The sequence below is a fragment of the Anser brachyrhynchus genome (genome assembly GCF_964034855.1).
Source record: "Anser brachyrhynchus genome assembly, chromosome: 6".
NCBI lineage: Eukaryota > Metazoa > Chordata > Aves > Anseriformes > Anatidae > Anser > Anser brachyrhynchus.
Genome location: NC_137700.1, coordinates 17,536,672 through 17,564,542, shown reverse-complemented (window position 1 = coordinate 17,564,542; position 27,871 = coordinate 17,536,672). Strand labels below are relative to the sequence as shown.

The 27,871-nt window shown below is 45.0% G+C and overlaps 1 protein-coding gene across 8 annotated transcripts in view; it reads left to right on the top strand.

Moving 5' to 3' along the window:
- The window catches only part of RTKN2 (rhotekin 2), a 135,763-nt gene that overhangs the window by 79,965 nt on the left and 27,927 nt on the right, over positions 1 to 27,871 (top strand). For 4 of the 8 annotated variants that reach the window (XM_080597485.1, XM_080597486.1, XM_080597484.1 and 1 more), the window contains 3 exons: positions 3,592 to 4,470; positions 21,633 to 21,832; positions 25,401 to 25,459. In XM_080597485.1, the coding sequence (XP_080453611.1) occupies positions 3,592 to 4,470; positions 21,633 to 21,832; positions 25,401 to 25,459 (1,138 nt within the window). Of the gene's footprint in view, positions 1 to 3,591; positions 4,471 to 17,362; positions 18,368 to 18,395; positions 18,664 to 18,897; positions 19,048 to 21,632; positions 21,833 to 25,400; positions 25,460 to 27,871 lie in introns of those variants that run through there. The other 4 variants (XM_080597488.1, XM_080597490.1, XM_080597491.1 and 1 more) reach the window with 4 other exon arrangements.

Genomic DNA, 27,871 nt, shown 5'->3' with positions numbered 1-27,871 from the left:
TCAAGCTGTTATTTGAACAAATAGTTCCAATAATTGCAAATTTCAGGTGAAGCCAGTGGCAAAAATAACCACTCACCACAACAGCTATTCTGAAATAACCCTTTTATTGCAGGCTATGCCAGAGCAGAGGCATGACCAGACGGTCTTAAAACAAATGTAATAGATTGGTTAAAGAAATTACTGTCAGAGATATGACAACTTACTACATGTATGCTCTTGCCCTATAATTAGGAGACAAAGTGAAATTAAGTCACCACTGAAGACTGTAACTTCAAATACCCTGTTTAGACCTACTGAAGAAAAAAAAAAAATATATCAAACTCTGCCATTTCATTGTTTTTACATGGCTTCCAGAAACAAGCCTCTAGGTGTCCTCTAGAAGGAGTTCATAACTGGTTTTATTTTCAATGGTTTTCTTGCTATCTTATTCAACACAATCTTATTCCCTTTGGGAAAGCTCCTGTGTTAGCTTTAACATCACAGTGCTCACACTGAGTTGCATTCTCCTTCATCAGACATTGAATAATCCCTTTCAGGGCACATTTTCTAATTAAATCATTTGTTTGCTCAGCAGCTCTGCTGAAGGCTTGACGCTGTGGCCATCGTTCACCAAAACTGTTCGGGGTCCAACTAAGGCAGATTGGTAAACTGGTACTTGTCTTTAGTAGCTGTGCTTGCTTCTCTAGGACATCCTCTGCCCCCCAGATAATAATAATAAAAAAAAAAAAAGCTTTGGCCATTCAACTTTCTAAGTTTGATGAAACTAAGTGACACAACAGCACCTGCTCTAGGACTTTTCTGTGCCTAGAGTACTACTGCTTTAACTATGTATTACTATAGGTAGTGTGGTACCTCCACCTGTCCTACCCTTCACAACTCATCTCCATATCAGTTGCTAACTTTTTCTCTAGAAAAGCCTCTAGAGAAGAGTTTTTGTGACCTTATCTAAGAGTTGGACTAGAATTTCTTTCCTCTTTACAAAATTTCTTTTTTAAACCCACAGACTGATCTCAAGTAGCCCTATCTCAGTCTCTGAGATCTGTAAGTGCATATTGGTAATAACCCTTTTCTGGTTTTCACATGCACCCTATTCCTGATGTCTGATAGCAGGCACAACCATTCAGAACCCAAAGGAAGACTGGTTTCCTTTACTTCCTTCGAGAAAGGGTGACAAAGATGTTTCTGGGAGGAAAGTGTTTTCTTTTTCCTCTTCCAGAGAGGACAGAGGAACAAGTTTTCAGCTATACCGGATCAATATCAATACTACTTCTGGAAAAGTTATCCATATTCACAAGGTTGCTCATAGCAAAAAAAAAAATACAGTTCAAAGAAACTGGTGAAAGCATTCGTTTCTGAAGGTCAGCGAGTATCGAAGCAGTCCCTAAGGGCTGCCTTTGACTTTTCACAATCTGCAGTGAGAACTCCTGCTTCTGCAATTTCCATTAAGCAGTCTTGTTTGGCTTTCTAATCATCTGGACTTCTTCCAGAAATCAAAGCCAAAGCTGAGATCCTCCTTTTTGAAGGAGAAGGTCATTTCAGCACACCAAGTAAGTTTCTGAACACACAGAGGGATGAATATATAGACAGGTCTCAAAATTTACCAGTGGTCCAAGAGAAAACCAAACAAGTGACACTGTCATTACCAGAGCCATGAAGATCCTTTCTTTTCCCCCCTCTACTGCTACATACCATGAAGAGCTTCCCTGCTATTGGCACAAAACTAAGTGTCACGGACATTTTTAGAGACTCAGAGTCAAAAAGCTGCCCATAGAAATATCAGTCCCACTTTTACAAAGCATTATTTATATCTACCTTCCTTCTCAATTTCCTAATTATACAACGATGCTTGAATTAGGATGCCGTACCATACAGTTTTCTGTGGCCGTATCCCTTGCTATCCCCCAAGATGGGAAATGCAGAAGCCGTTAGAACAAGAAAAAATCAGTTTTTCTGTGAACTCTACCTGTTCTCACACCCTGCCTGATCTCCCAGCCTCCTCAGAGTGCCTTGACAGTGCTCTGTACTGAAATGGCAACGCAAGGAGCCGAGAGGTCAGGGCACCCTCCCTTCTATACCCTTGTCTCACCCCAGCTCCAGATGCAGGGCAGGGAGAGGGCGAATGAGCCCCAGCTGGCACTACAATGAGGTGTTACTGGTGTTGCACGACTCCTCTCCCACATGCATTCTCAGAGATTTTGTGTGGGACACAATTCGTGCCTCATTTTAGATATCCCAAGTTCAGCATCTTGCCTACAACATCTGCTTACCTGAGGTCACTCCCTAGGCTGCAGAGGGAAGAAGGACCTCCACAGAGCAATTCCTCCCACTCTCAGATACTCTTCTAGAAGAAGTAGGATGAATCACGCTGTGACAGAGCCCATAGGGGGAGTTTGGCTAGATGGGAATATCAAAACTACTTCAAACTGTAAGTTACGTGTCTTCACAGCCTCCTTCCAGCATCTCTCTCTCAGTTCCACTATTACCTTTAGCTTCATCTTGAATCCTTGAATCTTCTTGTCCATGAAGTTGACCTAATATTTCAGAAATCAGAAGTGCTGAATATCTATCCCCTCTCCTGGATATCAATTGCACTGTCTCACTGTAGATGACTCCTACTGATGGAGGAGCCATCAGCATCTTTTCTTTTTAGTCCTTAGACTGCAGGAAGGAACGATGAAAGCCCTCCAAACTTCCTACACTGAACTCCTACACCACCTTCCTTATTTCTTCTAAGATCAGCGTCATGGCAACTAGCATCTCCCTTTGTAAGCTTGTGAATTAGTTTGGAGGCACTCCATTACCAAGGCTGTTCATTTGCATTCCTCTAAAATAAGTTGTGCTGCTCCAAAAAGCCTGAAAGGTTTCAGCAAGTGCTGAATAAACTAAGTAGTTCGTGTATAAATAATATATTAGCTACCACTACATTTTTAATGGATGCATCACGAGCATATTTTTAAGATGGGCTGGGTTAGTCAGAATGACACTGGCGACTGGTTCCTATGCCCTCTAAGTGACTCCAGGTTCGTAGTGCTGTGTCTACCTCAAGCACCTACTTAGTGTGGCCTTTTAGCACCGTCTCCAGCAGGGCTTTGCTGCAGCACAGGAGAAGGCCATCTCCCTGCACAGGCACCCCCTCACGCAGCAGGGTGATTTCAGGGAAGTGGCACTGCTCAGTTTTGTTACATATTTCCTCCAGCACTTATCCAACCTTCTTTAAAAGGTAAGAGATTAGAGGTGTCAGTGTAAATCAGATTACGTGCTGATGATAGCTTACACTTGCTTCTACCCCACGAAAGCAGGGTCGCAACACAGGCATAAGAAAATGTAGAAGTTAGTGACCAGAGAGCTGCTGCTCCCCAAAGCCACTGCTCAGAGGAGCTGTGCCTTACCTGCTGGGGACACAGCCACGGGGGCTACGTCTCTAGAAATGGAGTCACCACCCGGGGGTGGACGCCAGGCCCATTTACAATCAGCAAGTGGCCGAACCGTCCCCTTTCTGCTCCCCCCGAGGCTTTCACTGCCCCAGGAGCATGACAGGCCCGTGCCAAGCCACCAGCTCTCGCTCTCCACTTACTCCTCTTTCCTGTGCAGCTCCTCCTCGGACTCGGTGAGGCGCTGCTTCAAGGCCGCGATCATCTCCACCGCCACGTCCACCTGCCTGCTGAGCGCCCGCTCCCGCCGCTGCACCTCCTGCTTCTTCTGGGAGAGCTGCACGAACGCCGCCCGCACCTCCAGCAGCTCCGCCGTTTTCTGGGCCAGCTCTTTGGTAAGCTTGTCGATTCGCTTCTCTATCGTCTTGTCCACGGCTTCCACCATCCTGTTGAACTTTTCCCTGACGTGCGCCTCGAAGGAGGCTTTGGGGTCGGCGGCGGGGAGGCCGGCTTTGGACGCCTGCTCTCCGGGCGAGCCGGCGGGCACATAGCCGGCGAGGCAGGGGACGGGCCTGTCCGCCTCCGGCTCCAGCCGCCCCTCGCTCGAGGCGTCGCAGAAGGCGGCGAAGGGCGCCTTGCGGCTCAGGGGGCTGCCCTGGGCGCAGGGCTCCGGCGGCGAGCCCGGCCCCGCGTCCCCCAGCGGGAAGAGCAGGCTGCCCCTGCCCGGGGCTCGCCGCTCCTCGTAGCCGTGGCCGTGCTGCAGGTGCGCCCGCAGGGAGGACAGGCTCCGGAACCGGCTGCGCTCCCCGCAGCGCGGGCAGCGGAACGGCAGGCACGGGCTGCCACCGGACAGCGGCTCCGGCCACGGGAACCCGCCCTCCTCCGGGCCGTCCTGGTGCATCCCTGGCCAGCCCCGGCGGGGCGAACTTGGGAAACTTCCGGGGGCGCCGCGGGGCCCCGGCTCCGCTCGCCTGGGCCGCCCGGGCCTGCGGGGCCGGGCCCCGGCCGCGAGGTGGCCGCCCGCGGCCGCGCTCCCCCGGCCGGAGCCGGAGCCGGAGCCGGGAGCGGAGCCGCTGCGGGAGCCGTTTGCAGCAGAGCCGTAAATCAGGCCGAGCGCCGCGCCGCGGGGCGGGGAGGGGCGGGGCGGGACGGGACGGCGGACGGGTAGACAGACGGACGGACCGCCGGGCAGACCCACAGACCCCCACGGAGCCGGGACGCCCCCTCCCGCGGACCGGTCTCCCGCCCGCGTTGGACAGCCGGCGCCCTGCCCGGGGCGCTGCCGGCGCTCTGAAGCCAAATTGAGCAGCCAGGAAGAGTTTCGCGTCTAACGCTGCCCCGGGGCGCTCTCCCGACTCAGGGCAGTGCATTACCGGCGGGTTTTCCGTGCCCAGAGCGAAGAGCTGCTGTGGGTGGCAGCCCGAGCACGCTGCCCCGCAGCAGGGGGATGTGCGTGCTGCTCGGCTTACTTTTCTGTACCACCGATGTGTGCCTGTTCTTAGAAATGTCCATAAACATGAGCAAGGCTGACTGTAGAGTGACAGCCTTTCTGAGGGAATAGTGAAATACCGCTCTGCTAAAATCTAGTGCTTCAGGCCATAGTGGTAACATGCTGCAGACTTTTTTTATTACAGTGGGAGAAAGCATGGCAGCAAACTTTAATTCTGTGCTGATGTATCTGTTCCTTGAGTGCAGCGTGCAGGAGGAGTCCTAAACACTGAGAAAATCCACTGAGTTGATAGATGCCTTTGATGTGATGAAGATATTCCCACTAAATGATTCACCAGATGGCACCTCAAAGGAAGTTACTCGAATTGCATTTCAGAGCTTCAGTTAATCTCTAAAGTGTGTGGGCTACCATCCAGGCTGCAACTTTTTGCACAAGTTATTTGTCCTGTATAACCTTGTCTGAATGTGGCCATTTCCCCTTCTTTTCTCATTGTGCCTTGTAGGTTGCTACCTGAGGCACCATGCACATCCAGAAGAGCTGATTTCTCCCTGCCAGCTGACAATAATGTGAGCCCTCATAGAATCACAGAATGGTTTGGGTTGGAAGGGACCTTAAAAATTGTCCAGCTCCAACCCCTTGCCATGGCAGGGACCCCTCCCACCAGCCCAGGCTGCCCAAAGCCCCATCCAGCCTGGCCTTGAACACCCCCAGGGATGGGGCATCCACAGCTTCTCTGGGCAGCCTGTGCCGGTGCCTCACCATCCTCGAAGTGAGGAATTTTCTCCTAATATCTATTCTGAATCTCCCCTCTTTTAGCTTAAAATTGTTCCCCCTTGTCCTATCACTATATCATGGTCCTGGGGATAGAAAATGTTGATGGCTTTGAGGGAGCCAGGTGATGTTCCCATCTGGATGTGTGGTGCAGTCATTTTCTGAGTACTCGTCGAGGAACAATCTCCCTGTGATGCATCAGCAAGTGTGCATTTTGCACTGGGGGACATGCATCATCCATTACATGTCTGAGCTTCATTCCCTGTGATTTAAATCTGGAGTGGGTAGAACCCAACACTATCACTCACACAAGCCCAGATTTACACAGCCATAATGTATGACTCATCTCTGAAACTTTGCCAAGTGCTGGGGGAGCGTTATCCAATTTATTTGTATGCATCTCTTTCTTTCAAGATCCCTTTAAACACTTTTCAATAAGTCTTCCATAGGGATAAAAGTTATTTAAATAAAGCTAGCATGTAACAACCTGCCTTTTGCTGCATGGAAGGTGGGAGTATTGAGAATATATGGCTTTTTTAGGTAGTGATCTGTACCAGCCATGCCTGGTCCCATAGTTGCTGATTTTGGCTGGAAAATTATAAGTTGACCTCTTCCTATTTTGAGGGTGCTCACAAGGTTAAAAATCATATTTGGAAGGTGAAGTAAATTTTGTTTGGCTGGTAATTCCACTTCAGTGAAGGTGGCTGAAAAAAAACAGTTTGCTTTTCAAGAGTTAATCTGGTTGTTTATCTTCCGATTTTTTCCCCATCCTAGATGAGGAGAATAGGTGAGTCAGTTTTGTTTTTATTTGCAGCCACTTTCCCCTTCAGGCTCACAATGCTGAAACGTTTGCGGGGGCTTTCTCTTGTGGCGTAGAGCTGGATTCACTACTCTCAGTCTGGCTACAATCATCAGCCTCTGCTTTCCCTTGTTTGTTTACAGCTTTGCTTTGAAAAGGGTTGTCAGGAATTTTTGTCTCTCCCCGGCATGCCCACACTCCCCTCTCTGGTCTTTATGGCGTGATCCAGCTGGTTTGCAGGAGACATGAATCTGGGCAGCGTTTCCTTGTGGACGTTTTACTGAACTATACATAGGTATGCAAAGATGCACGCACACAAGCACACATCCGTTACCACTGCATACAGATGGGATTTTGAGTTTGGCTCTGGCAAGTACCACAGTCCCCTTGTTCTGCTGTAAAAGCTGTGCTTGAAATAGGTATGCCTTTTCAGTTCAGCTAATGTGTATGCTGGAAAGTGCAGTGTTTTTCGTGGTGTTTGAGCATGAACTATAAATGCACATGTTACTTTGAGATGCTGAAATTTATCTGCATTTAATATTTATCTCCTCTCTGTTTGTTGAAAGGAAACAAAAAGTTAGTCTAAGGAAAGACCTTCGACACTTGTATGAATTATTTTAGTGGCCTTTACCGTAGTGGTGCCTTGGACTGGGATTCGTATTAGCTTTGTGTGCAGATAAATTCAGGATGTATCAAACATACAACAAGGTTTATGTTACTGCCACAGACACTCATACCACCTAGTAGGAAAAAGACTTTCTGCGGTGCATTTCTAGCATAAGAACTGGGGGGCACAGCCCTTGCAGCAAAAGTGAACCGAAAGGAAGAGAACGGGAATGTACACGTGGTTTTGTGTGGCTGCTCAGTGCTGGCCAGTTCGTTGCCTTCCCCTTGTTAGGGAAGCCTTAGATCTGATCATTGAAAGTCAGTTTACTTTCTTTTGATTTTTTTTTTTAAAGTAAAGTCTGTGTTTCCAAATGAGTTTTGCTGTCACGGCAACAAGAGGCCACATGCTGTGAGGGTGCTCTCGGTCTGGTAGCAGTTGTCAGGCCACGCTTGGCACCAGCTTCCAGCCTTTCTGCAGAACTCCTTAGCGATCCCGTAGGCCACTCCTGGCTGGAGCTGAGAGTTGTTTCACTTTGCTCTTCTCTACCCATACTGATTCATGCTTTTTTGGTTAAAAAATGAAACAAAGCGTTCTCTTGTGTGTTGATTTGCACTGCTTTGTCCATACCCAGAGTTGTCAGGTCATGGTGGTTTGGGTTGCCTTCCAACAGGGTTACTGTGTACTATGCTCATTGTAACACAGAAGATTTGTATGGGCTCAAAAGGTACAGCTGGCAAACTATAGATGCAGCACCAACTTGTGAGCCTGTTCCTGGCTGTGTTCTTGAGGTACCGCTTGTTTTTTTGCAAAATACTTCCCCTGCTGGGGCCTTCTTTCCCATGTGAAGACGGGGACATCCTGCATGAGCAGTCCCAAACATGCTCCAATGGGCAGCACGTGCTCTTTGATAGCAGCCCCATGCTTGAACCTGTCCCCGTGCTGGAGGCTGCTCCTGCTGCAGGCAGAAGTCCCGGGGCACTTGAACCCTGGGGAGGAGGCCCTCGAGGACAGGAACAGGCACAGTTTGCGTCTCTTTTTCTTAGGGGGGTGGAAGTCTGAGCTGTAAGTTGCAATGTGTACCAGAATGAGCTGAGCCTTTTAGCGAAGCTGCCTCTCCCCTGCTCCCCATGCTGGTGCTCTTTTGAGATCCTCAGCAGTGCAGCAGCACCTCGAGCTGCACCAGGAGACCTCAAGGTCTGGTCCGCGGGCACAAGTAGCAGCAGCTGCACAGGGTCAGAACATCCCTGGTGGCAGTGAGGGACAAACCTCACATGGCTCTCCAGCTGGGACAGGATGTTTTATATGGCCACAACACGCTGGGCTTGCTTAAGCCAGCTCTGAGCAGCAAGAGAATTATAGTCCAGGTACTAATTGTGGGATTAGCTAGCAGATTTATGCATTGAAAGTTGATGGAAGAGAGCCAAGAGGTAGAGAGTAATTGCTGTTCCTAGAGCTCTTTCGAAATGAGAGGCAATCTGTTGCAGGAAGGGGGTCATTCCTTTTTGGTTGAAGCTGCCCCACTCAAAAAAAGAGAGTGAAAGACAGCAAAAAACATGCCAGGATATCTTTAAAGAAAGATTTCTCCCTACAGCAAAGCCTTTCCCTCATTGGGACTTATTAAAATATAGACATTTTCTCCAAAGAAGAGTACAAAGCACAGCATCAAAGTGGAATTTCAAGCTATTTCATTCTGATGGTGTTCTTTCTGCAATGGACACCAGACGGTAAGGAGCACTGCTTTTAAAAGTTCATACCAAATGCCTTCCACGTTTGAGGAATTACACGTGAAATAAATCACATTGATTTCCCAGCTGAAAAAAGTGTCCAAAAAGGCCATAAGAAGGACAGAGAATTGCCATTAATCCCTAATTAGCTCACTCTGGTGCCTAATCCTATGCGCTGGGATTTTAGAAGTTTTTAATTTACATAAGCAGAGACATAAAAAGAACAGCGTTGAAAGGCTGCGGTGGCAAATTCAGTCCTCTGCCATATCCAAGCGCGTGGGAGAGCAGTCCTGAGCCCTGCAGGAAGCAGTGGGTCTGTGCTTTTCTTTCCCCTGTTCTGCCACATCCCCGGCATCTGCACTGCAGGCAGAGGGGGCTCTTTGCCTTCTGCAGCCATGTCTGCTGTCCAGGAGGTGAGAGCCAGCTGCTTTTAAAGCAGTGGTATTCCCTTCTCCTTTATCGGCATAGAGAGGAAGTGCAAGTGCCTGTGTTTAGGGGTGGTTCCTTTCTCATACTTGTTTAAGGATCCCCTTGTGCTGTGGAAGGTGATGCTGGGGTGTTTTTATCTGCTTACAAATGCCAACTAGAGAATTGTCCTGGTGGGTGGCAATGTTATGCTCGTGCATCTGTATCAGATACATACCCTGGCTATAGAGAACATGCTGAGGAAGAGAAAATTACATTTCTCCAGGAGGGAGAAAGTGTGGTAGAACTATGTTTTACCTCTTTTATGGACAAAAGATCCATTAAAGGTCACGTGATGGCAGCTCACATCAGAATTGTCAGGGATCTGTCTTTAAAGTATAGCCTAAATCAACAGATCATGAAAACAGAGCAGAACAAGCTGACGACTGACACTGATTCAAACACGCAAAGCCTCCACCTGGCCCTGCAGAGATAGACATCAAATATCACATAGGAATGCAGAAGATAATTCAGACCTGTGTCTTTAGTATCATTGGAAAGTATATTGATTTTATCGGATGCTTATGGACAGCTTTTTTCCTCTTTTCTCCTCCTTTTGGATATTATACAAGCAATTCATTTTCTAGTTTGCATTCCATGTAAAGGTCTGGGGGGACCTACCATTGGCCTGCTGGCAGGAGGACGGGTAGGCTGGAGGTTCCTGCACCTGGGCAGGACACTGAGTGGGGGGACTTCATGGGGTTTTCAAAGCAACTGGAGAGGGGCTTGTTTAAGCCAACGGGCTTCCTATATGATGGAGAGAAGGAGGACGTGATCTACAATAAAGGGGTGGACTTAAAAGGAAAAAGGAAAGTACAGAATGCTTACTAGTTCCTAAGCATGAGTGAGATGAAAAGGGAGTGCTTCTCTCTGGTGTGTTAGCTTTGCTGGCAATGTTCAGTATTCGTGTTGTAGTCAAGCAACAGCCCAAAGTGGGCGAGAAGAGCAACATGGCTGCACGGCTGGTTTGAAGTGCTTTGCCACTTCCACAGTAGACTGCGTATGTTATTGACAGAAATTTATTAGACACACAGGGTGAAATTCACCAGGGCACATGGGGCCAGTATGAAGGCATGTGTCATTTGTCTCTCATCGCAGCCCTGCTCTCATCCAGCCAGAATGTATTGTGGGAGCATTAGGGCTCTCGCTTGCTGCAGAAATGCGCCTTTTCTTACTTCTGATATATGTAAAAATAAAGTCTTGTGTAATGCAAAATTAGTTCATTGTCTTTCAAAGGACATTTTTTTGTTATAATGAATACTACCTTTTGTGGATCCTAAAGCCGCAGTGCTCAGAGCAACATGAAGCATTACCTTTAATACTTACCACTTTGAAGGCATGGACTGTGGGCAAGTGAGTAGGTTCAGCTAATGGTTTTATGCACAAAGCAGATTCTTTTCAAAAGAAGGCTCTGAAGGCGATGACATTCTCATTTATAAAGGCTAAAAAGTGCAATGAACTTCTGAGGTCTAAAAATAGGGCAGGTAGCAAACAGGCAACACTGTGTTCTAGCCAATTATACAAGATAAGTATCCTTGGAAAAATTGTATAAATAAAAGGTGCAGCCCTGGGAACTGCCATGGCCGCACCGGCAATGAAAACATGAGAACACGTAATTTGAAGGATACGTGACAGCTGATATATAACAAGATTACTGAAAACAGATGTTTTCACATAAACTTCTCCTTCAGGCAGTAGGTTCTGAAGGCTGTATGACTAGATGATTCTGGCTCAGTGTGAGACTGGAAACTGAACGTGTCTTGACCAAAGGAAAAAATAGTAGTATTGCGGTGGGGTGCATTTTGTCTTTTCCTCAAATTTCTTGCACCCAGATGGGGGTTAGCTACATAATTTGTAGCCACAGACCCTCCCACACAGAGCAGGAATGAAACCCAAATTGATCCCATCCAAATGGGGCTTGTTCTCATCTCCTGAGTAATGGGCTAATCCATATGTTAAACTCACGTGAGCCTTTCCAGAAGGTGAAGTATTCCCCCGTGCTTCTCTTCAAGGCTTACCTGAACGCTGACGTTCTACCCAAGATCTGAGCTAGGGCACATTTTCAGCTTCCCATTCTCTGTTGAAATATTTTATCCTAAACAGGCTATTTAGTTAGATCAGTAATTTTAGTTTAGAAATGCCCAGAGGTGAAGCTGTTAGTAACAATGGAAAGATTCTTCCCTTCTAATACAGGCACAAAAGTCTGAATGCTCAGAGATGTAGCCTGGAGAAGGCTGTTTGCTTTCCAGCCAACGATGGAAATGAGTGCCAGTAAAATTCAGCTGGCTGCACATAAACCAATATGGTGCCAATTATACGTGGGAGTTATTACCCTTAAAATGGTAAAAGATGTTTTTGTTCTCCACCAACTTAGTGATGCTAGTTAGTGAGATATTTTAGAAGTAATGTCGAAAAATTTGTGCGACTGCGGTGCTGGTGAGAAAAACCTGTTCATCAGATTGGCGATGTGTGTGCTGGCTGCACGAGGGCTGCCACCAAAGTTCTGGGTGCTTCAATGACTGTCAGTGCCAATCGCCTATTTAAATGAACTCAGCAAGAGCATTTACTTGTCTGCGTGGCCAGCAGATGTAACACACGTGTGTGTGAAGGAATGTATCCCTTGCTACAGGTGTGGAGTGAGGCATGCTGTTCCTGCGTGTCTGGGGAGAGACTTGGAGAGGCACAGAGGGCAGCCTAGGAGCTGAAGCCCCCTTGTGCCTTTTGAAACTCTCCTGGGCTGGCGTTTTACAGGTGGAAATTGGTACAGGTCTGGAAGAGGCTGTATGGCAGAGTAGCGGTAAATTAAAAAAAATTGAGAAGGTAGTGCGACTGTCCCGAGGTATTAACAATAAAATCAAATGAAAGTGGTCTTTGTGTTAGATAATGGCTTGCTTTTGCTTGTGTTTTCCCCCACAAAGTCTAATGCATATAGATGTAAGTAGGACGAGTCAGAGTTGCAGAGATTGCTGATGAATGGGGTCAGGGAAGACATTCCCAAATAGGGAAGGACTAAGAGAAAGCATAAATTCATTTGTTGGTTAAAGCTGCTTATTGCGGATGTTATTGCACAAATGGTGTTTGCACAAACATACCTGTGAGTTACCTTAAAAAGGTGATCCTCGGTGTCCCAGATCACACCTGGATAACTTCCAGCCTGGTTTTGCATTAGCTGCTTAAAGAACCTGTTATGAAAAAATTATTTGCTGTTTGTTGATTCCACTTTAAACAACATGATTCCACTTCAATGATACTGTACAAACACACAGATAGCATCAAGTGCTAGAAACAGCTTCCTAGAACTCAAATTGGTTTTTGAAATAAGGCAGTAAATATATGCATGTGTATAACTCATACATGCATCCAGGCATAGCTAGTTATTTTTATTCTTCCAGATTAAATTGTCTGTAAAAACAAGAGGTGCTATTTATTGTTACCATTATTTGTAATTTAAAATGCTAACAGTGACATGAAGTGTTGTCTCAGCTCATTTAACAGACCATGAAATGGTTAGAAGGATGATAGAAATCTCCGACAAACCAACCTCAGGTGAAATGTAGTTACTTATATTTGCTACTCAACCCCTGTTTTTTCATAGTGGTGAATAAAAATGGGTTGTCCTATTAAACACATAATGCTATTAGTGCCAGAAATGTTTCCCTCTCACATTGAACAGAGCATAGGCATAGCCCAATTTCATTCCATTCCTTTCTTTTGACTTCAAAGGTAACTGAAGTAACAGAAAAAATAGCTGGACACATCCTACAGTGAAATCGTAGCGGGCTTTAGGAACGTGTCTTGCCCTTCACTTTGGCTGTGAGGAATTCACAGGACCTGGTTTGCTTTGCAGGAACTTTCTGCCCTTAGATCTTTGTACCTCAGGAAAAAGATATTTTGGTCCCTCTTATGTGCAAATGGACAATTTTGATCAAACAGTTGAGTGATTCAACAAAAAAAAATCATCACCTCTCTAAAAGGCTCCGTTTCTGATCCGGGTTTGTTCCGCAGAACAGCCTTATGTCCTTGTACCAGGTCCCAGCATCTGCAGTGCCGTGACAAACCCTTCCTCTTTCATTTTGTCTCTTTTGGGGTTTCGTGGAGGCAAGCTATTTCACACTTCTGTGGCACTCTGAGGGGAGAGGGAAACGCTCTCCAGACTGCACCAAGGAAGCAAACCACAGCGAAACAAAGCCAGCACACAGCCCCCTGCCCTCCACCTGGCCTCCTGCCTCCTCAGTGCATCACCAGGAGAGCACTGCCTGGCTCAGACTGGGGGTGGCAGGACAAAGCAACAGCAGAGCTGGGAGCTGGGGCAAGTTTTGGTGGAGACACGGGGACTGGGAACACTTGCAATGGGAAACTGGCAGTTCTAAAAAGTTAAATCCTTTTTTTTTTTTAATCTCGATGGATGTATTTCTTTAATATAAGCACTTGAGCAGATGATTGCTCAATGGTTTCTTGTGATCTGTTTTGGCGAGAAATAGGACACAGCTGATGTTAAAACATAAGTGATGTTTTCCTTGAGAACCAGAGGCTTAAAACTTCTGATAGAAATTTCCACCTACAAATGGTTGTTATGTGCCTTTTAAAAAGTATGCTGATAGTAATGATACATTATTTGGTTTTAACTGAGTTTTCTTGCTCTGAAATTTCCCTTAATCCTTCCTGTTCGGGCTCTTTCTTGGTCTGTCTTGCATGACAAATACAGCTAGTACCCAACTCAAGACTTAGAAAAATGCAGAAGAAATCATAGCTTTATGGCAAGGCAGGAAGAATTACAAAACTACAGACGGTTATAGCCCTAAGTATAACTGAGAAACTATTGACACAAACCGATGGCATACTGATGAGCAACTTTTCTCAGGGCAAAGTAAGAGTTTGCAGGAAACTACAGATTCCTACCCATGCCCCTTTGAATATCCTCCCTGAGATAGGATCAGAACAATCCGTGTGTGTGAAGTGCAAAGAAATAGCGTTTGATTCACTGTGGTCTTACTTTGCCTACCAGACATGACCTACTGTGCCTCAGTTATTTGGGATGACAGCTGTCAGCTCGAAATGTGCCTGCCAAGGGACAGTCACTATTTACTACCTTAGCAATACTATGCAGAGGGATCGTGAGCGCCTCTGGCTGCCCAGAGGGTAGCTAATGTTGCTCAGCCTTGAGACCATATAGCTCTGCCACTTTTCACTCCTTAGATGCCTGTATACCAGTACTTGGAAAGAAAACAGCCCAAACTGCAAACTCATTTCAGGCTGAGACTGTTTGCCAAGAGTTGTGGTCTGCAGAGATACTCTAAATTGTATGAAAAAAAATAAAAAATTAAGACCATCTGCAAATACCCTGTATCCACCTTCAGACAGCAACCCTATTGTTGAGCTAGCTGGAGAATCTCTCCCTTTTATTGGGAGATTATTATCAGAAGCAGTTTATGTCTGCTCTCCCACACATAGATGGTTGGCCTCTGGATAACAAAGGGAAAGGGATTTCTGTCACATTTTTCTCATATAGGAGTTTATCTTTAGATTTGCAGTATTCTCAGAGCACTTATTCCCTGTTTCAAATTCAATATGGCAAATCATTTAAATGGTCCAGTGACTTTCCACTTGCCCATACAAGATCAATTAGGAAAAATCGTAACAGACCTGAAGCGAAAAGCAGAACATAAAACGCTGGGTGAGATTCTCCTGTAGCACAAAATAGCGACTTCACCAGCAGGCTGCCCAGCCGATGTTCAGATGCAGCTGTCTCAGACTGGGTATTTTATGCACCAAATGTCACCTGCAGTAAATGTATCAGAAATCAAAGCAGGGTTTTGTACCCAACAAAGAAATCCTAGTATAAAGATATGATATGGAAGTGACAGTGCATAAAACCTCTTAGAAATCCTTTTAATACTGAACATCCTTTCAATATTCAACAGCAGAAAGGACCTCTCTGGGTTTACATAGGACTATCATTTTTGTGTGACCGTAATTTCTGTGTATGCATGTGTGTGTAAATGTCCCCCTATTTGCAGTGCATCCAAGTGGCCAATTTCAACCAACTAATTTAGGTCCTTCAAATGCTGTGAAGATAAGAAGCCACGTAGAAAAGAGAGACCATATAGATTTCTAAATGTCAGGAAAGGCTGCAGAACTCATGCTTTATTAGACACTATGTATATACACTGACATCTCAGCTGGAGGAATGCTTCGAGTGAAGCTATCAATCAATCACCTGTGAGGATCCTTGTCCAACAGGATACTTCTCAGGGGGATGGCTTTACACTTATGTGGGGACCTCATCTAAATTCACTTCAAAACCACTGCCCCTGGTCTCACACACACAAACTGAGGAGTATGTGTGACTGGTCTACCTCAGCTAACCATGCTTCATAACTTATTTATGCGTGAGCAGCTTTAAGACATAGAGGATCATGAAACTGTGGTTTGAAGTCACATAGTGTCATTGATTTTTAATGTTTTCAGGTTTGATCTCAGAAATTGTTTTCCAAATGCATGTGGTGATGGATTTTTTGCAACTCATTATTTCTGTTACAAAACTTACTTGGGGTGCATTTATACCATGTACGGTGTTTTTAAGAGACTACAGTATTTTTATCGGGAGGCACTTCAAGATGGGATTGACATAAGGAATACTGGGTAGAGCCAGTTTCTGGACTATTATGTGGAAAAAGGAAAAACAATTCCTTGTGTTTTTTCAGCCATTTACTGTTTATTTTAGAAATTCTACAGGAATATAAAACTATCAACAGAATAGTTCATTGAAGCACCTGGCATAAATGTCTTGTTAATGGTGCCATAAATATTATAGGAAAACATTGTACGGAGAGGTGACCCCCAGTGCCATTCGGAGCACTACAGCAGCAGCAGGACTGTGAAATATTAAAAAAAAAAATGGAGCAGAAGGTAAAGAAACTCTCAAGGTAAAATTAATCTGTGAACACCTGAAATAATAAGTGTTTACACTACGCTGCTTTGGCCTCTGTGTCTAATTATCAAAGAAAAGTACAGATGATACATCTTAACTAATTTATGCACTTGCATGTTTTAGGACATCTTCATTGGCTACGTGATTGCCTTAGAGAAGATGCCTACTTTAGAGTGTTCAGGTAAAACAGAACCTTCAAACTTTTATCTTGCCAATGTTTTCACCTTGGCAGGGTTAGGCAGTAGCTCCTTGTTGTTGTCTAGATTATTACTTTTCACCTCATCCAGTCAAAGCTGCAGCAGATGCACAAAACAATAAAGCAGTTACTTTATTTAGTTTGTTTTGCAGGACTAAATGTTGTATCCAGCTCAGTCAGTGGGAAGACTAAGTGACCTCAGCAGGCTGAAATGAAGGAATGAGTTAAGGCTAACAGTTTTGCCTTTTATCTTAGCCCTATCTTCAATTCAATTCAGGTAAACACCCTAAATTCCAGAGTTTCTGTCCATTGAACCAGACTACAAGGGTCATGTGTGATGGCAGTCAATGGTAGCAGTTTGCTTTTCAGTTTAAAATGCAGTAAGTAGAAATCTGTTATCGAAAGCCTTGCAGATTCTTTTCCATGTGCCCAGTACAAATCTTCATGTATTTCCATTTAGGAGAAATCTAAATAGGAATTGAATAGATTTCTACTGGCACACTCTGATGATATTCAAGGAGTAGGTGTAGCAAGCTGTGGGAACTAAGAAATTAAGAAAAATATTGCAGTGCTGTCAAGAGTAGGTGTAGACATTTTGTACCTGCTAAACTAAAATGATGGGCCTAACATTTAAAATAATATGCTGATGTAACACTCAAGCAGAGCAGTGATTTAGGCAGACAATGATCTTTCCTCTGCTATCCAGTTTCCCTAATACTAGAAGGAAGCTAAATGCTTTGCAATGCAAAGAGAGTGGCAAATAAAAGGATGGTGTGAAGGTGTGATTCATCTGAAAAAATGCTTCACTTAAGCAACCCCAGGAGGCAGGATATAGATCCCCTGTTTAATTCACCCCACCTGCTCCTGGCTTCTCTGTGCCAGCGCAGTAGCCCCAGTGCAGGCTGCTCGGGGCTCTCCCTGTTCGGCAGGTTGTGCCTCCGCTGTCTGTGCCCCTCAGCGGAGGCTGGCCTGGAGAAGAAAACACGGGGGCAATGCTTCCATTGTTATTGTTGCTGTCTGCTGGGATTACTCTTAAATTAGGGAGCAGAACAGCTGCCAGCTGGCTCTCAAGTCTCTGGATAATAGAGATGGCATTAAGCCATCTGCGCTTGGAGTCAGCGTGCGTGCTGTGACGGCAGGGCAGCCTGGCTGGAGTGGGAGCGCGGAGGGGATGTCTCGCCCATACAGCTCCTGCAGGACAGGAGGGCGGTTTAAAACCTCGGTCTCGTGTTCCCTGAAGAGGAAGGACTAGGAGTTTGGTGAAACGTTCATTTTTTTAATCAAGCATCTGACAGATCAAATGAATCACGAAGCTTGATGGTATAAAGAAAAAAAAAGTACTACGTGAATGCAAGGGAGGACCAAAGCAGAAGCAGGTGCAAGTGTGAAAAGCCAGGCTTTGCAGTAACATGTTTCTAACATAGTGGAAAACTGGGCATTTGGAGCAGCTCAAGAGCAGATCCGCAGCCACCTTGAGAAGGCGCTATTCACGTTAATTAGGGCTGAGTCCTATCCGTGTAACTCCCACTGGTTCCTTAGGGGTTCCAGCTCAAGTCAATGTCACTGGAGATGTGCAAGGGCTGCAGGCACGGGCTCTTCATGCCACTAGCAGCCACATTTGGGGACTTATTAAGACTAGGATTTGCTGAACAGACTGTACTGCAAAATCATTCTAATTAGCATCTAAAACTCTTGGAAAGCTGCCACAGATCCCAGCGAGCTGTCGACACCACCGGGGAAAAAAAAATAAAAAAAAAATAAAAGGGCTTTAGAGAGGGTGGCTGCCTGAGGCAGGCCGGGGCGTAGCTTGTCCTTTGCAGCAGTGTTGGCGTGGTTTTATTTTTGACTTTCTGTTAACGTTGCAGCCAAACGCGGAGGCAGCAGCCTTCGCGGGACCGCGGGGGCCGAGCGGTCCCCGCCTCACAGAGGCGCCGAGGGGCGGGGCCGCCATGACGCGGCCGGCAACGGCCGTTGCGGGGGGCGGGAGATTTGAACGGCGGCGCCGCCGGGCACCATGAGGCGGCAGCGGCACGGGGCGGCGCGGGCGGAGCCGGTGAGGATTGGGGCGGGCGGGAGGGACCGAACTGGGGCTGAGCTGGGTCTTGTCCGGACCGGCCGGTCCCCCGGAGGCCCGTCCCGGTGCCCGGCCGGTTCCCGGTTGGCGTCTGGAGGTCGCAGCCCGTGCCCTGGGGAAGGCAGAGGCTGTTCCTCGGGCAGCTCCTGCTACGGGGCCGCGCGTCTCGCACCTGTTCGTCACCTGCTCCGCCCTGCCGGGGGAGAGGGGAGGCTGCGAGGGCAGCTGCAGGCAGCATACGGCAGAGCAGTGCTGGGTCACTCCTCCCAGCCCAGGTGGTGCGCTCGTATTGTTAGAAAGAAGCGGCGGGGGAAAGCTGAGCAATGTTTTTTGGTGGATGTGGAGAACTTCATATTCTCTGAATTGGGCTGCGAAGTCATGCCTTCGGATGGGGTTGGAGTGGCACAGCTGTTGAAGCTATGGCCCAGCAGCCACTTACTGCTGGCCCCGAACATTTCACATGAGCCTGGCTGAGATGGGGCTCAGGCAAAATCCATCGTGTAGCTCCCAGAGTTGCCGTGCTGATGCATACAGGTGCCCCAAACTGGGAGGGTTCCTTTGCTCACCACAGCTATGTATCTGGTGGTGGATCTGGAGAGGAGCCACGCTCCGTGCTGGGTCAGTGCAGGAGCACGTTCCCTGGGAGATGTCAGGGGCAGGTACTATCTCCCTCTTCTGGGATGAATTTCGGCTTTATAACAGCTGATGTATTAGCTTAGGCTCGAAGAACGTGTAATTTTTTCTTAGGGGCAGTTGTGGGTCTTGCTTAGCTTTTCTGAGTTGTGTAAAATTTGACTTGGAATGAAAGAAGACTGGTGAAAGCTATTTGCTTACTGTTCTGGGATGAGAGCTGAGAACAAGGGTGGATATGGGTGCAGGGGAGGCAGAGGTGTTGGCTCACCGCTCTATCCTGCGCTGCCTGTGGTTGGAACTTCGGGAAGCAAATCTCAGAGGGGAAAATGAGTGGTTTGTTGGCGCTGTTCTGGGTCTCCATGCGTCGGCTGTGGGGAATACCAGTGGAGCTTCTAGCAAAACCCTGCAGTGTTAGCTCTGGGAGGCGTTTGCCACCAGACAGCCTACTGGTGCCAGAGGACATCCGTCATGGTTTTCTGTGCGCGTCCCAAGCATTTCTCTCGGGCCTGAGCTGGAGAGCTCTTCATTTTGGAGAGTCCTCTATTCTTCTGTGACATCCTCCTTTATGGTGGTGACTAGTCATTGTTCTGTTCTCACTGTGTGACTTAATTGTCTTAAACACTGACAAATTCAGTAGAACTTAGGTTTGTCCTACTTTGCCTGATCACACAAGCCTGGGATCTTTACGATCTCAGGGGAAAAACAAAAACAAACACTTCATATGTTGCCTGAGGAAAATGGGAAACTGGGTTTGTGTACGTGGGCTTAGTGACTTGCTGGCTTTTGATGTGGGGTAGAAGAAGCTTCTGTGTGGCACTGGGCCCTATTTTTGACAAGAATGAGACGCTATCTGTAACAGAAGAGCTGGGAAATAAAACAAGAGCCTTAACCTGCAAAAAGATTCTGAAGTGGCTGAAAGTGCAGAGCATTACAGCTTGAGCTGCACTGTGCTGAATGTGGCTTACGGACTGGAGCTGCTTTTTCTTTAGGGGTAGCAAGTGGGGGTGGTTTGGAAGGAGAAATGCTCTGTGAGCAGATGGAGGAGCAGCTGAAACATTAAATATCTTTAGATGATGGCATCAGGCCTTCAGAAATAATAAAACCCACTCCTGCAATGATAGGAGGGAATGGGTGCTGACTGTGCAGTGAGTTTCCACCTGCCTCTTGTGACTGCTATAAAGGGTCACTTTCTCGTGTCAAAGGCAGCTACAGACAGAGTGAGTCCGCAGGCAAGAAGAAAACCGTCTGCCTTGCCCCATTCGTGGGCTCTGGTGTTCTCTGGTACTTGAATTGTGGGGAGATTAGTTCCCTTCTGTTTTGAGGCTCAAAGGAGTTGCCGGTACTTTTCTACCAGCTGAAATACTGAACTTGTAAATTCAGTTTATTGTACTGGTTTCAGGCAATTGCTTATAGATCCATCCCCAGAGCACTTGTTTTGACTTCAGACGTACTATACAAATGAAAACTGACAGTGCTTACAATTCCAGAGGTTGCTGGGGCACTCTTCCTCAGTGTTGAAAAAGCCTCAACACTGATTTGCAATGTGTTTGCAATGCAACCTAGTGATGTAGTGATAGCGTGCTGGTTTGTACCTGTCAGAAATACTGGGGTTGGTCAGGGATGGCCACGTAATGAGGAAATGGTTATCACGGTCATCTGTGGCATCTAGCACACCTTTGGGAGACAGCGAGCAGTCTGTGATCCTTCACCTTAATTATCTTCTGGCTCGGTGTGGATAGACCTGTTTGAAATGGCAAGTGAGGAATAATGCAATTTAGAAATACCCCATTTCGCTGAGAATAAATAGAAAAAAGTTGACTTTTCCATAAGGTTTAACAATACATTAAAAATATATTTCCTTCAGAAAAACCCTGATGCAGAATTCTAGTGACTGACAGGCAAGTTTGTCTTATTTCATACTTTAGAATGAAAAAATCAGTGGTTGTGTGACTGTGCAATGAGGCAAGGCATGGTTCTTCTGTAATGTTGAAGTTACCACAGCTATCTGACTTCTGGTTCATGGCCTGAAGTAATCAGGTATTGAGATAGCCTCCTGGTTTCACTTCTGGTTGACATACAATTCAGGGAACACCTATAAGTAAAAAATCATGTTTTTCAACCCTTTTCAAGATGGCCAAAGACGTAAGAAGATTGAATTTCAGATTTAAAGTATTTCAGATATTGTCCTGAGGTTAGAGACTATTTAACTAGGGATCACTATAAAAAGTGGGCTGTTATTTTATAAGCTTTGTTCAGTTAGGACTCACAACAACCATATGAGAGGACCATATTCTATTATCTTGTGAATGACACATTGAGGCACATTCATTTTTAGTAAATTTCAGATGCTATGGTGAGTTACTTTTAGCACCTGGTTTGGAATTTGCATGCATAATATGTATAACAAATCTGTTACCTCCTTTGTTTGACAGTGCTCTTGTCTATGTCTGAAGAGAGAATAATCATTTTACATTTAGTAACAATTTTAATGGCTGCACATAATTAAGCCTAGGGCTTTCTATCCCAGCTGTATAATAAATAGAGCTCCTTAAAATTCAGAGTAATGTCAGTTGGATTTTTATTTAGTTTTTTTTTTTTTTTGCGCATCTAGGAATATGATATCCAAGAGAAGATTAACTTTGAAATCCGCATGCGAGAAGGCATCTGTAAACTACTTGCAGTGAGCACGCAGAAAGACCAACTTTTGCAAGCGGTTAAAAACCTTATGGTTTGCAATGCTCGTATACTTGCATACCAAGCAGAGCTACAGAACCAACCTGGAGAGCCAGTCTCACGTGGAACTGAGGGACGGTGAGTAAAAGCTCTAATTCTAATGGAGCATTATGAAGCGGCCTTTTGTGTGTGTGCATTGTTAGGCAGCCTGTCTAGGAAACTGGATTTAAACCCTTCCTTCTGTCTTCCCCCATGCATACATTCTTTACTGTTGCTTTAAATCATTACTTTATAAGATCAGTCCAATATTATCGTTTTTATTTTAGAAAACTAAATACAGATCATGTTTTTTTGGATAGATTTTATCATTGAAATTGAACAGAGGTTCAGCATGTGAATATTGGGTAACATAATAGACATTTTCTTGATTACCTTTAGCAGACAAAAAAAAAAGTGTCTAACCTAGCCTGAGGGAACAAAACAAAATTATCCAAGTCAAAATACATGAATTTCTACTTTTCTGTCTTTCTACTGTTGCTAAGGTCTCTTTAATGATGGAATCATCATGGTTAATTGGTACCCTCTGCTGGTCACTTTGTTAACTACATCAAAGTGATGGAGTACAACTTCATCAATATGAAGAAAAGGCAGTTTAATTAATGATGTTTTTACGTTATATTTCTTGAATGAGCTAAAGTATACATGATTTATTTGAATAACTTTATTTTTTGCCTAATGGAATAGATTTTGGATGCGATGTTAAGAATTGCAGTGCAGACATGTTATTAATGAAATACTGTATTGCAATTAAGCATAGAAACTCTTCAAGTATATGTGCTTAGCTCCAGTGAGTTGTATCTGTAGGAATAATCCTGCTATTGTTTGCTTTCAGAAATGTAGTTCTACAGAAGAAATTTATTGAAGGAGAGAACTGTATTTTCTGACTACATCAACAGTTATTGTGAAAGATGCTTTTTGAAAACTAGCACTTGTAACTTGTGGTATTGTGTAATTATTGCAGTTGTATTGCTTTTTTCCTATGAAGTGATGATCTTTATAGTGATTCATCTTTTATATATTTAATAATGGAATAATATCAAATACACATTTACACAACTCTCAGTCCTTGATGCCAGTGACCACAGGACAGTGATGGCACATGTCAGGAACAGGGCAGAGATACTTGGAGATGTATCTGAACAGCTGCATTGTTTTCTTAAAGTCATGGTCAGCTGTGTTGTTCACTTGACTGGTCTCAGCTTAAAGCTCTGTGTTAAGGGGTCCTTTGAATTGTCACAAAGGTCATTTGGAAAGAGATTCATGCCCTAGGGTAATTTATCTACCATTTAGATCTTACCTTTGATTGTTAATAGTGTGTTTACAGTTCTTTTTTGTATATGGTAGATAGTGGAATTTTGTTAAAGCTTAATCCAGGTAAGATGATGATGGCTGAGAATAAATTCTAGAAGTGACTTGGGTTTTCAAATGAAGTTTATTCTTATTTCTTGTTACATGTGTCTGCAGTCTGTGAGTTCTGAAGATAATCCAACTGCCTATAGAAGTCAAGATATTGATAGTGATTAGGAAGTTTCATTTTACCCTATTTAGTTAGGTGTTGGGAGCAGTGGCAGATATAGCGAGTAACAAAAATTCTTCTCTATAGATTTTTTTGATGCAATTTAAGGTTCAGCTTGAGGTTTACACTCTAGCTACTTAGTAAACTGTCTGCTTCACAATATTAACAAAACACCTTATTGTAATTGGTCTCTGTTAATAGAGGATGAGACACTTCTCTGTAACCAAGAATAGAATCATAGAATATCCCGAGTTGGAAGGGACCCATAAAGATCATCAAGTCCAACTCCTGGCACTGCACAGGTCTACCCAAAAGTTTAGGCCATGTGCCTAAGTGCACAGTCCAATCGCTTCTTAAATTCAGACAGGCTTGGTGCAGTGACTACTTCCCTGGGGAGCCTGTTCCAGTGTGCAACCACCCTCTCGGTGAAGAATCTCTTCCTGATGTCCAGCCTAAACTTCCCCTGCCTCAGCCTAACACCGTTCCCATGGGTCCTATCACTGGTGATAACGGAGAATACGTCACCTGCCCCTCCACTCCCCCTCACGAGGAAGTTGTAGACCGCGATGAGGTCCCCCCTCAGCCTCCTCTCCTCCAGGCTGAACAGGCCCAGTGACCTCAGCTGCTCCTCATACGTCTTCCCCTCTAGGCCCTTCACCATCTTCGTCGCCCTCCTCTGGACGCTCTCCAACAGTTTTATGTCCTTTTGTACTGTGGTGCCCAGAACTGCACACAGTACCTGAGGTGAGGCCGCACCAGCGCAGAGCAGAGGGACAATCACTTCCCTCGACCGACTAGCGATGCCGTGTTTGATGCACCCCAGGCTACGGTTAGCCCTCCTCGCTGCCAGGGCACACTGCTGGCTCATATTCAACTTGCTGTCAACCACAACCCCCAGATCCCTCTCTGCGGGGCTGCTCTCCAGCGTCTCGTCACCCAGTCTGTACGTATAGCCAGGGTTGCCCCGTCCCAGGTGCAGGACCCAGCACTTGCTTTTGTTAAACTTCATGTGGTTGGTGATTGCCCAGCTCTCCAATCTGTCCAGATCTCTCTGCAAGGCCTTTCCACCCTCATCTGAGTCCACAACTCCTCCAATTTTGGTGTCGTTGGCAACTTTGCTCAGAACACCTTCTAGTCCTACATCCAAATCATTTATAAAAACATTGAAGAGGACTGGCCCTAAAATAGAGCCTTGAGGGACCCCACTAGCGACCATCCGCCAGCCAGATGTGGCCCCATTTACAACACTTTGAGGCCTGCCCGTCAGCCAATTGCTCACCCATCGTACAATGTCTTTGTTAAGTTGTATGCTGGACATTTTGTCCAGTAGGATCCTATGGGAAACCGTGTCAAAAGCTTTGCTGAAGTCCAAAAAGATCACATCAGCTGGTTTCCCTTGATCGACTAGATGGGTGATCTTATCATAAAAAGAAATCAAATTTGTTAGGCAGGACCTACCCCTCGTGAAGCCATGTTGGCTGGGACCAATGACTGCATTATCCCCCAGGTGCGCTTCAATAACTTCAAGGATCATCTTCTCCATAATTTTACCAGGCACTGACGTGAGACTGACAGGCCTGTAACTGCTAGGGTCTTCTTTCTTGCCCTTCTTGAAAATTGGTGCAACATTTGCCAGCTTCCAGTCCAATGGGACCTCTCCAGATTCCCAAGATTATTGAAAAATAATTGAGAGAGGTCCCGCGATGATGTCAGCCAGCTCTGTAAGCACCCTGGGATGAATCCCATCCGGACCCATAGAATCGATAAATTAAGTTGTTCATTCATGTGTACAGAAGGAGTAAAGTTGATAATGTATTTGATTCTGTTGGAGCTGGAAAAGACAGGAAAGATGAATCTACTTTTCTTTTAATACTCAGGTTAAATAAGCTTTGGAGTAAGATCTTCTAGGGAATTAAGAAAATTGATGGTGTACCTTCCTTCCATATTATCCTCAAGAATCTAAAGACTTGTATCTTAAAGCAGAGAGACCGAATTTGACTTTAAAGAAAAGACTTTGAAATAAGCTATAATATGGATCCCCTGATGTTTTTTAAATGCTTAAAGGGTTGAGTTACAGAAACCTAAATGTGCAGATCGGAGACCTCATATTTTTTTCCTTCTTTTTGGCAGGTCATCAGGCACTGGGACAAAAGACCGGGTGGCATGCAGAGCGAAAGTTGCTATATCAGGTAAGTGGCTGGGTTGTCAACCGTAGCAGCCAATTGGCAGGGCAGTAGCTTGTAATACAAAATTATACAAACAAGATATTTTTCAAGTGCTTTTGTGGTTCAGGGGTATAAATCCTCTTGTGCTTTAAGGTGATTTGTACTTTTAAGTCACACACTTGGTTTTAAAGATCCCACCTAGCATTTACATTTTCCTTTCAGGGACTTTCACAGTGGGAAGTGCTTTTTTTCTGTCTGTCACTAAACGCTGAATACCTTTCAAAACTAAGTAAGTGTATATGTACTCAATGTGCTGAAAACATCCTCTTCCTCCTCCCCCTCCCAACAAGCTTTTGATATGATCTAACAAACTGCAGGCGGAATTGTAACTAGTATGCAGATATAAATGTTCTTTAGATAGTGCAGGTAACTACTAGAGCAAAGGTATAGTGGTATGGCTTCAATGCAAATTAGCAACAAGTATATTTACTAGTGATTTCCAGTAGGCTGATAAACAGTTTCCTTGCCTCGTCTCAAATTTCATCACTATGAATTTATCACTTTATCTGTGCTATGTTCAGCATGCCTGTAGTTGCTTATTATGGCTGCTCTGCTAGCTTTTCTAACAGATCTGTTAGTGCTCCCTGAGCTGCTGTACTGAAAAAATAATGTAGAAGGGATCTCTGCTTAAACTGTTTAAGTTCATTCCGCATATTTTGACATGTCTCTAAGAAAGGTAACTTCTACTGGAAGAAGAGTGGTGATCACATGGTACAGTAATGTTTTCTGCCAGCACAGCTGTTTGCAGGATGTATATCTGTCTTTCCTCCTTATGGTAGTTGGATGAAAGCATCTGTTTGCCTGTCTGTGCTATGGTTGTACCTGTCATTGGATTTATAGAGTTATCTGCTGTAAAGATCATATATACTTCTGTTATCTTCAGAACGTCAGAATTGCATAAGGGTTTTTTAGTTTAAAAAAAAAATCAAGTTGTGTAGGGTGTAAAATACTAAGCTAGTTTTGATGGGACAAGAGGATATGAGGGTGAAATATTACCACCGATGTGCAATCTTTTAACAATTTTGTTGTGTTACTGCTATAGTGGTTCTCAAACTGGAGGTTACGATCCTCAGAAATGTGGCGTAGATCATGGAGAAGAGGTATCAACTACTTCATTCTGAACTCAAGCCTGTGCGTGCTGGGATGCTGCCATGCCTCTTCAGATATCAGGGAGCCTGGCCAGGTCCCACTTACAGCAGGAAAGCTTAACTGTCCTCTGCTTAGAGATTTATGCCTTGTAGAGATCATCTGTTAACTCCTTATTTTCTACTGTGTGTGTCTGAGAAGCAGAGAACTGTTACATGGGAAGTAATTATGTATACTTAACGAGGGCAGGAGCCTCTCTGTGAGATTCCTGATCGGGAATCCTGGCATGATGCTGATACATGTTCCACACACACACACACCCCGCCCCCTCTGTTCTTCCTTGCATCGTCCTGTGACCCATCATCCTGTGCCCATTTAGCATGCCAGATCAGGCCCTGTCTGCTTCCACAGCTGCAGTATGTTCACATCTGTGATGTCCCATTATACGTCATTCCCTGTCTTTCCCATTCCTTGTGTAGAAAATTGAGCATGCTACATTTCTTCTCTCTTGTATGCCGACCCTCAGTGGATTTGCAGCTGGGGTTGCTCTGCATGTTTGGAAGGCAGACATGCATATGCATGCGCCTGCCTTGCTGAGAAGGCAGTTGTGAATACAAGCAGCAGGAATCAGGAGATACGAGGACTGAATTGGCTGGGAGAGGTTGGAGATGAAGGGTCAATGGTAAACTACGTAATATGAAAGGGCATGTAATTTAAGAATTGAGGATACAGAATGGATTTTTTAGGGGAAACTAATCCATCTACTTATAAATATATTAGTGTAACGTGATTGGTATGCATCAGAAGCTTAGATAATTTAAAAAAAAAAAGTGTGATCACGTGGCCAACACTGAAAGTTCAGGAACAGCTTTTTAAGGGTACTGAGGAATGCACTCCTACAGAAAGCAACTGTATGTCAGATACTGAGTGGGGAGTGCATTCCTTAATACATAAATTTTCATAGTCCTTTTATTCCCCACACTTGTGTAAATTATGTAATTTGTGTCTTACCAATCAATTATTTTGTCAAAAGACAACACATTAAATGTTGATCAAAAAGCATAATCATAATTTAGTTATTCTGTGAAGTTCTAATAAATGTCAGAAGGAATCATTAGCGTAAAACCTGATAAACTGTAGTGCTTGAATGTATCAAATCTGAATCCACATGGATTTATAGCTAATTGTAACTGAAATTAAGATGTGTGAAAATAGATCTTTGTTTTTGATAAATGGCAGCTTTTTCAATCCACGGGTGAGTTGAAAACTGATTTTCAAGTAACATGTTAA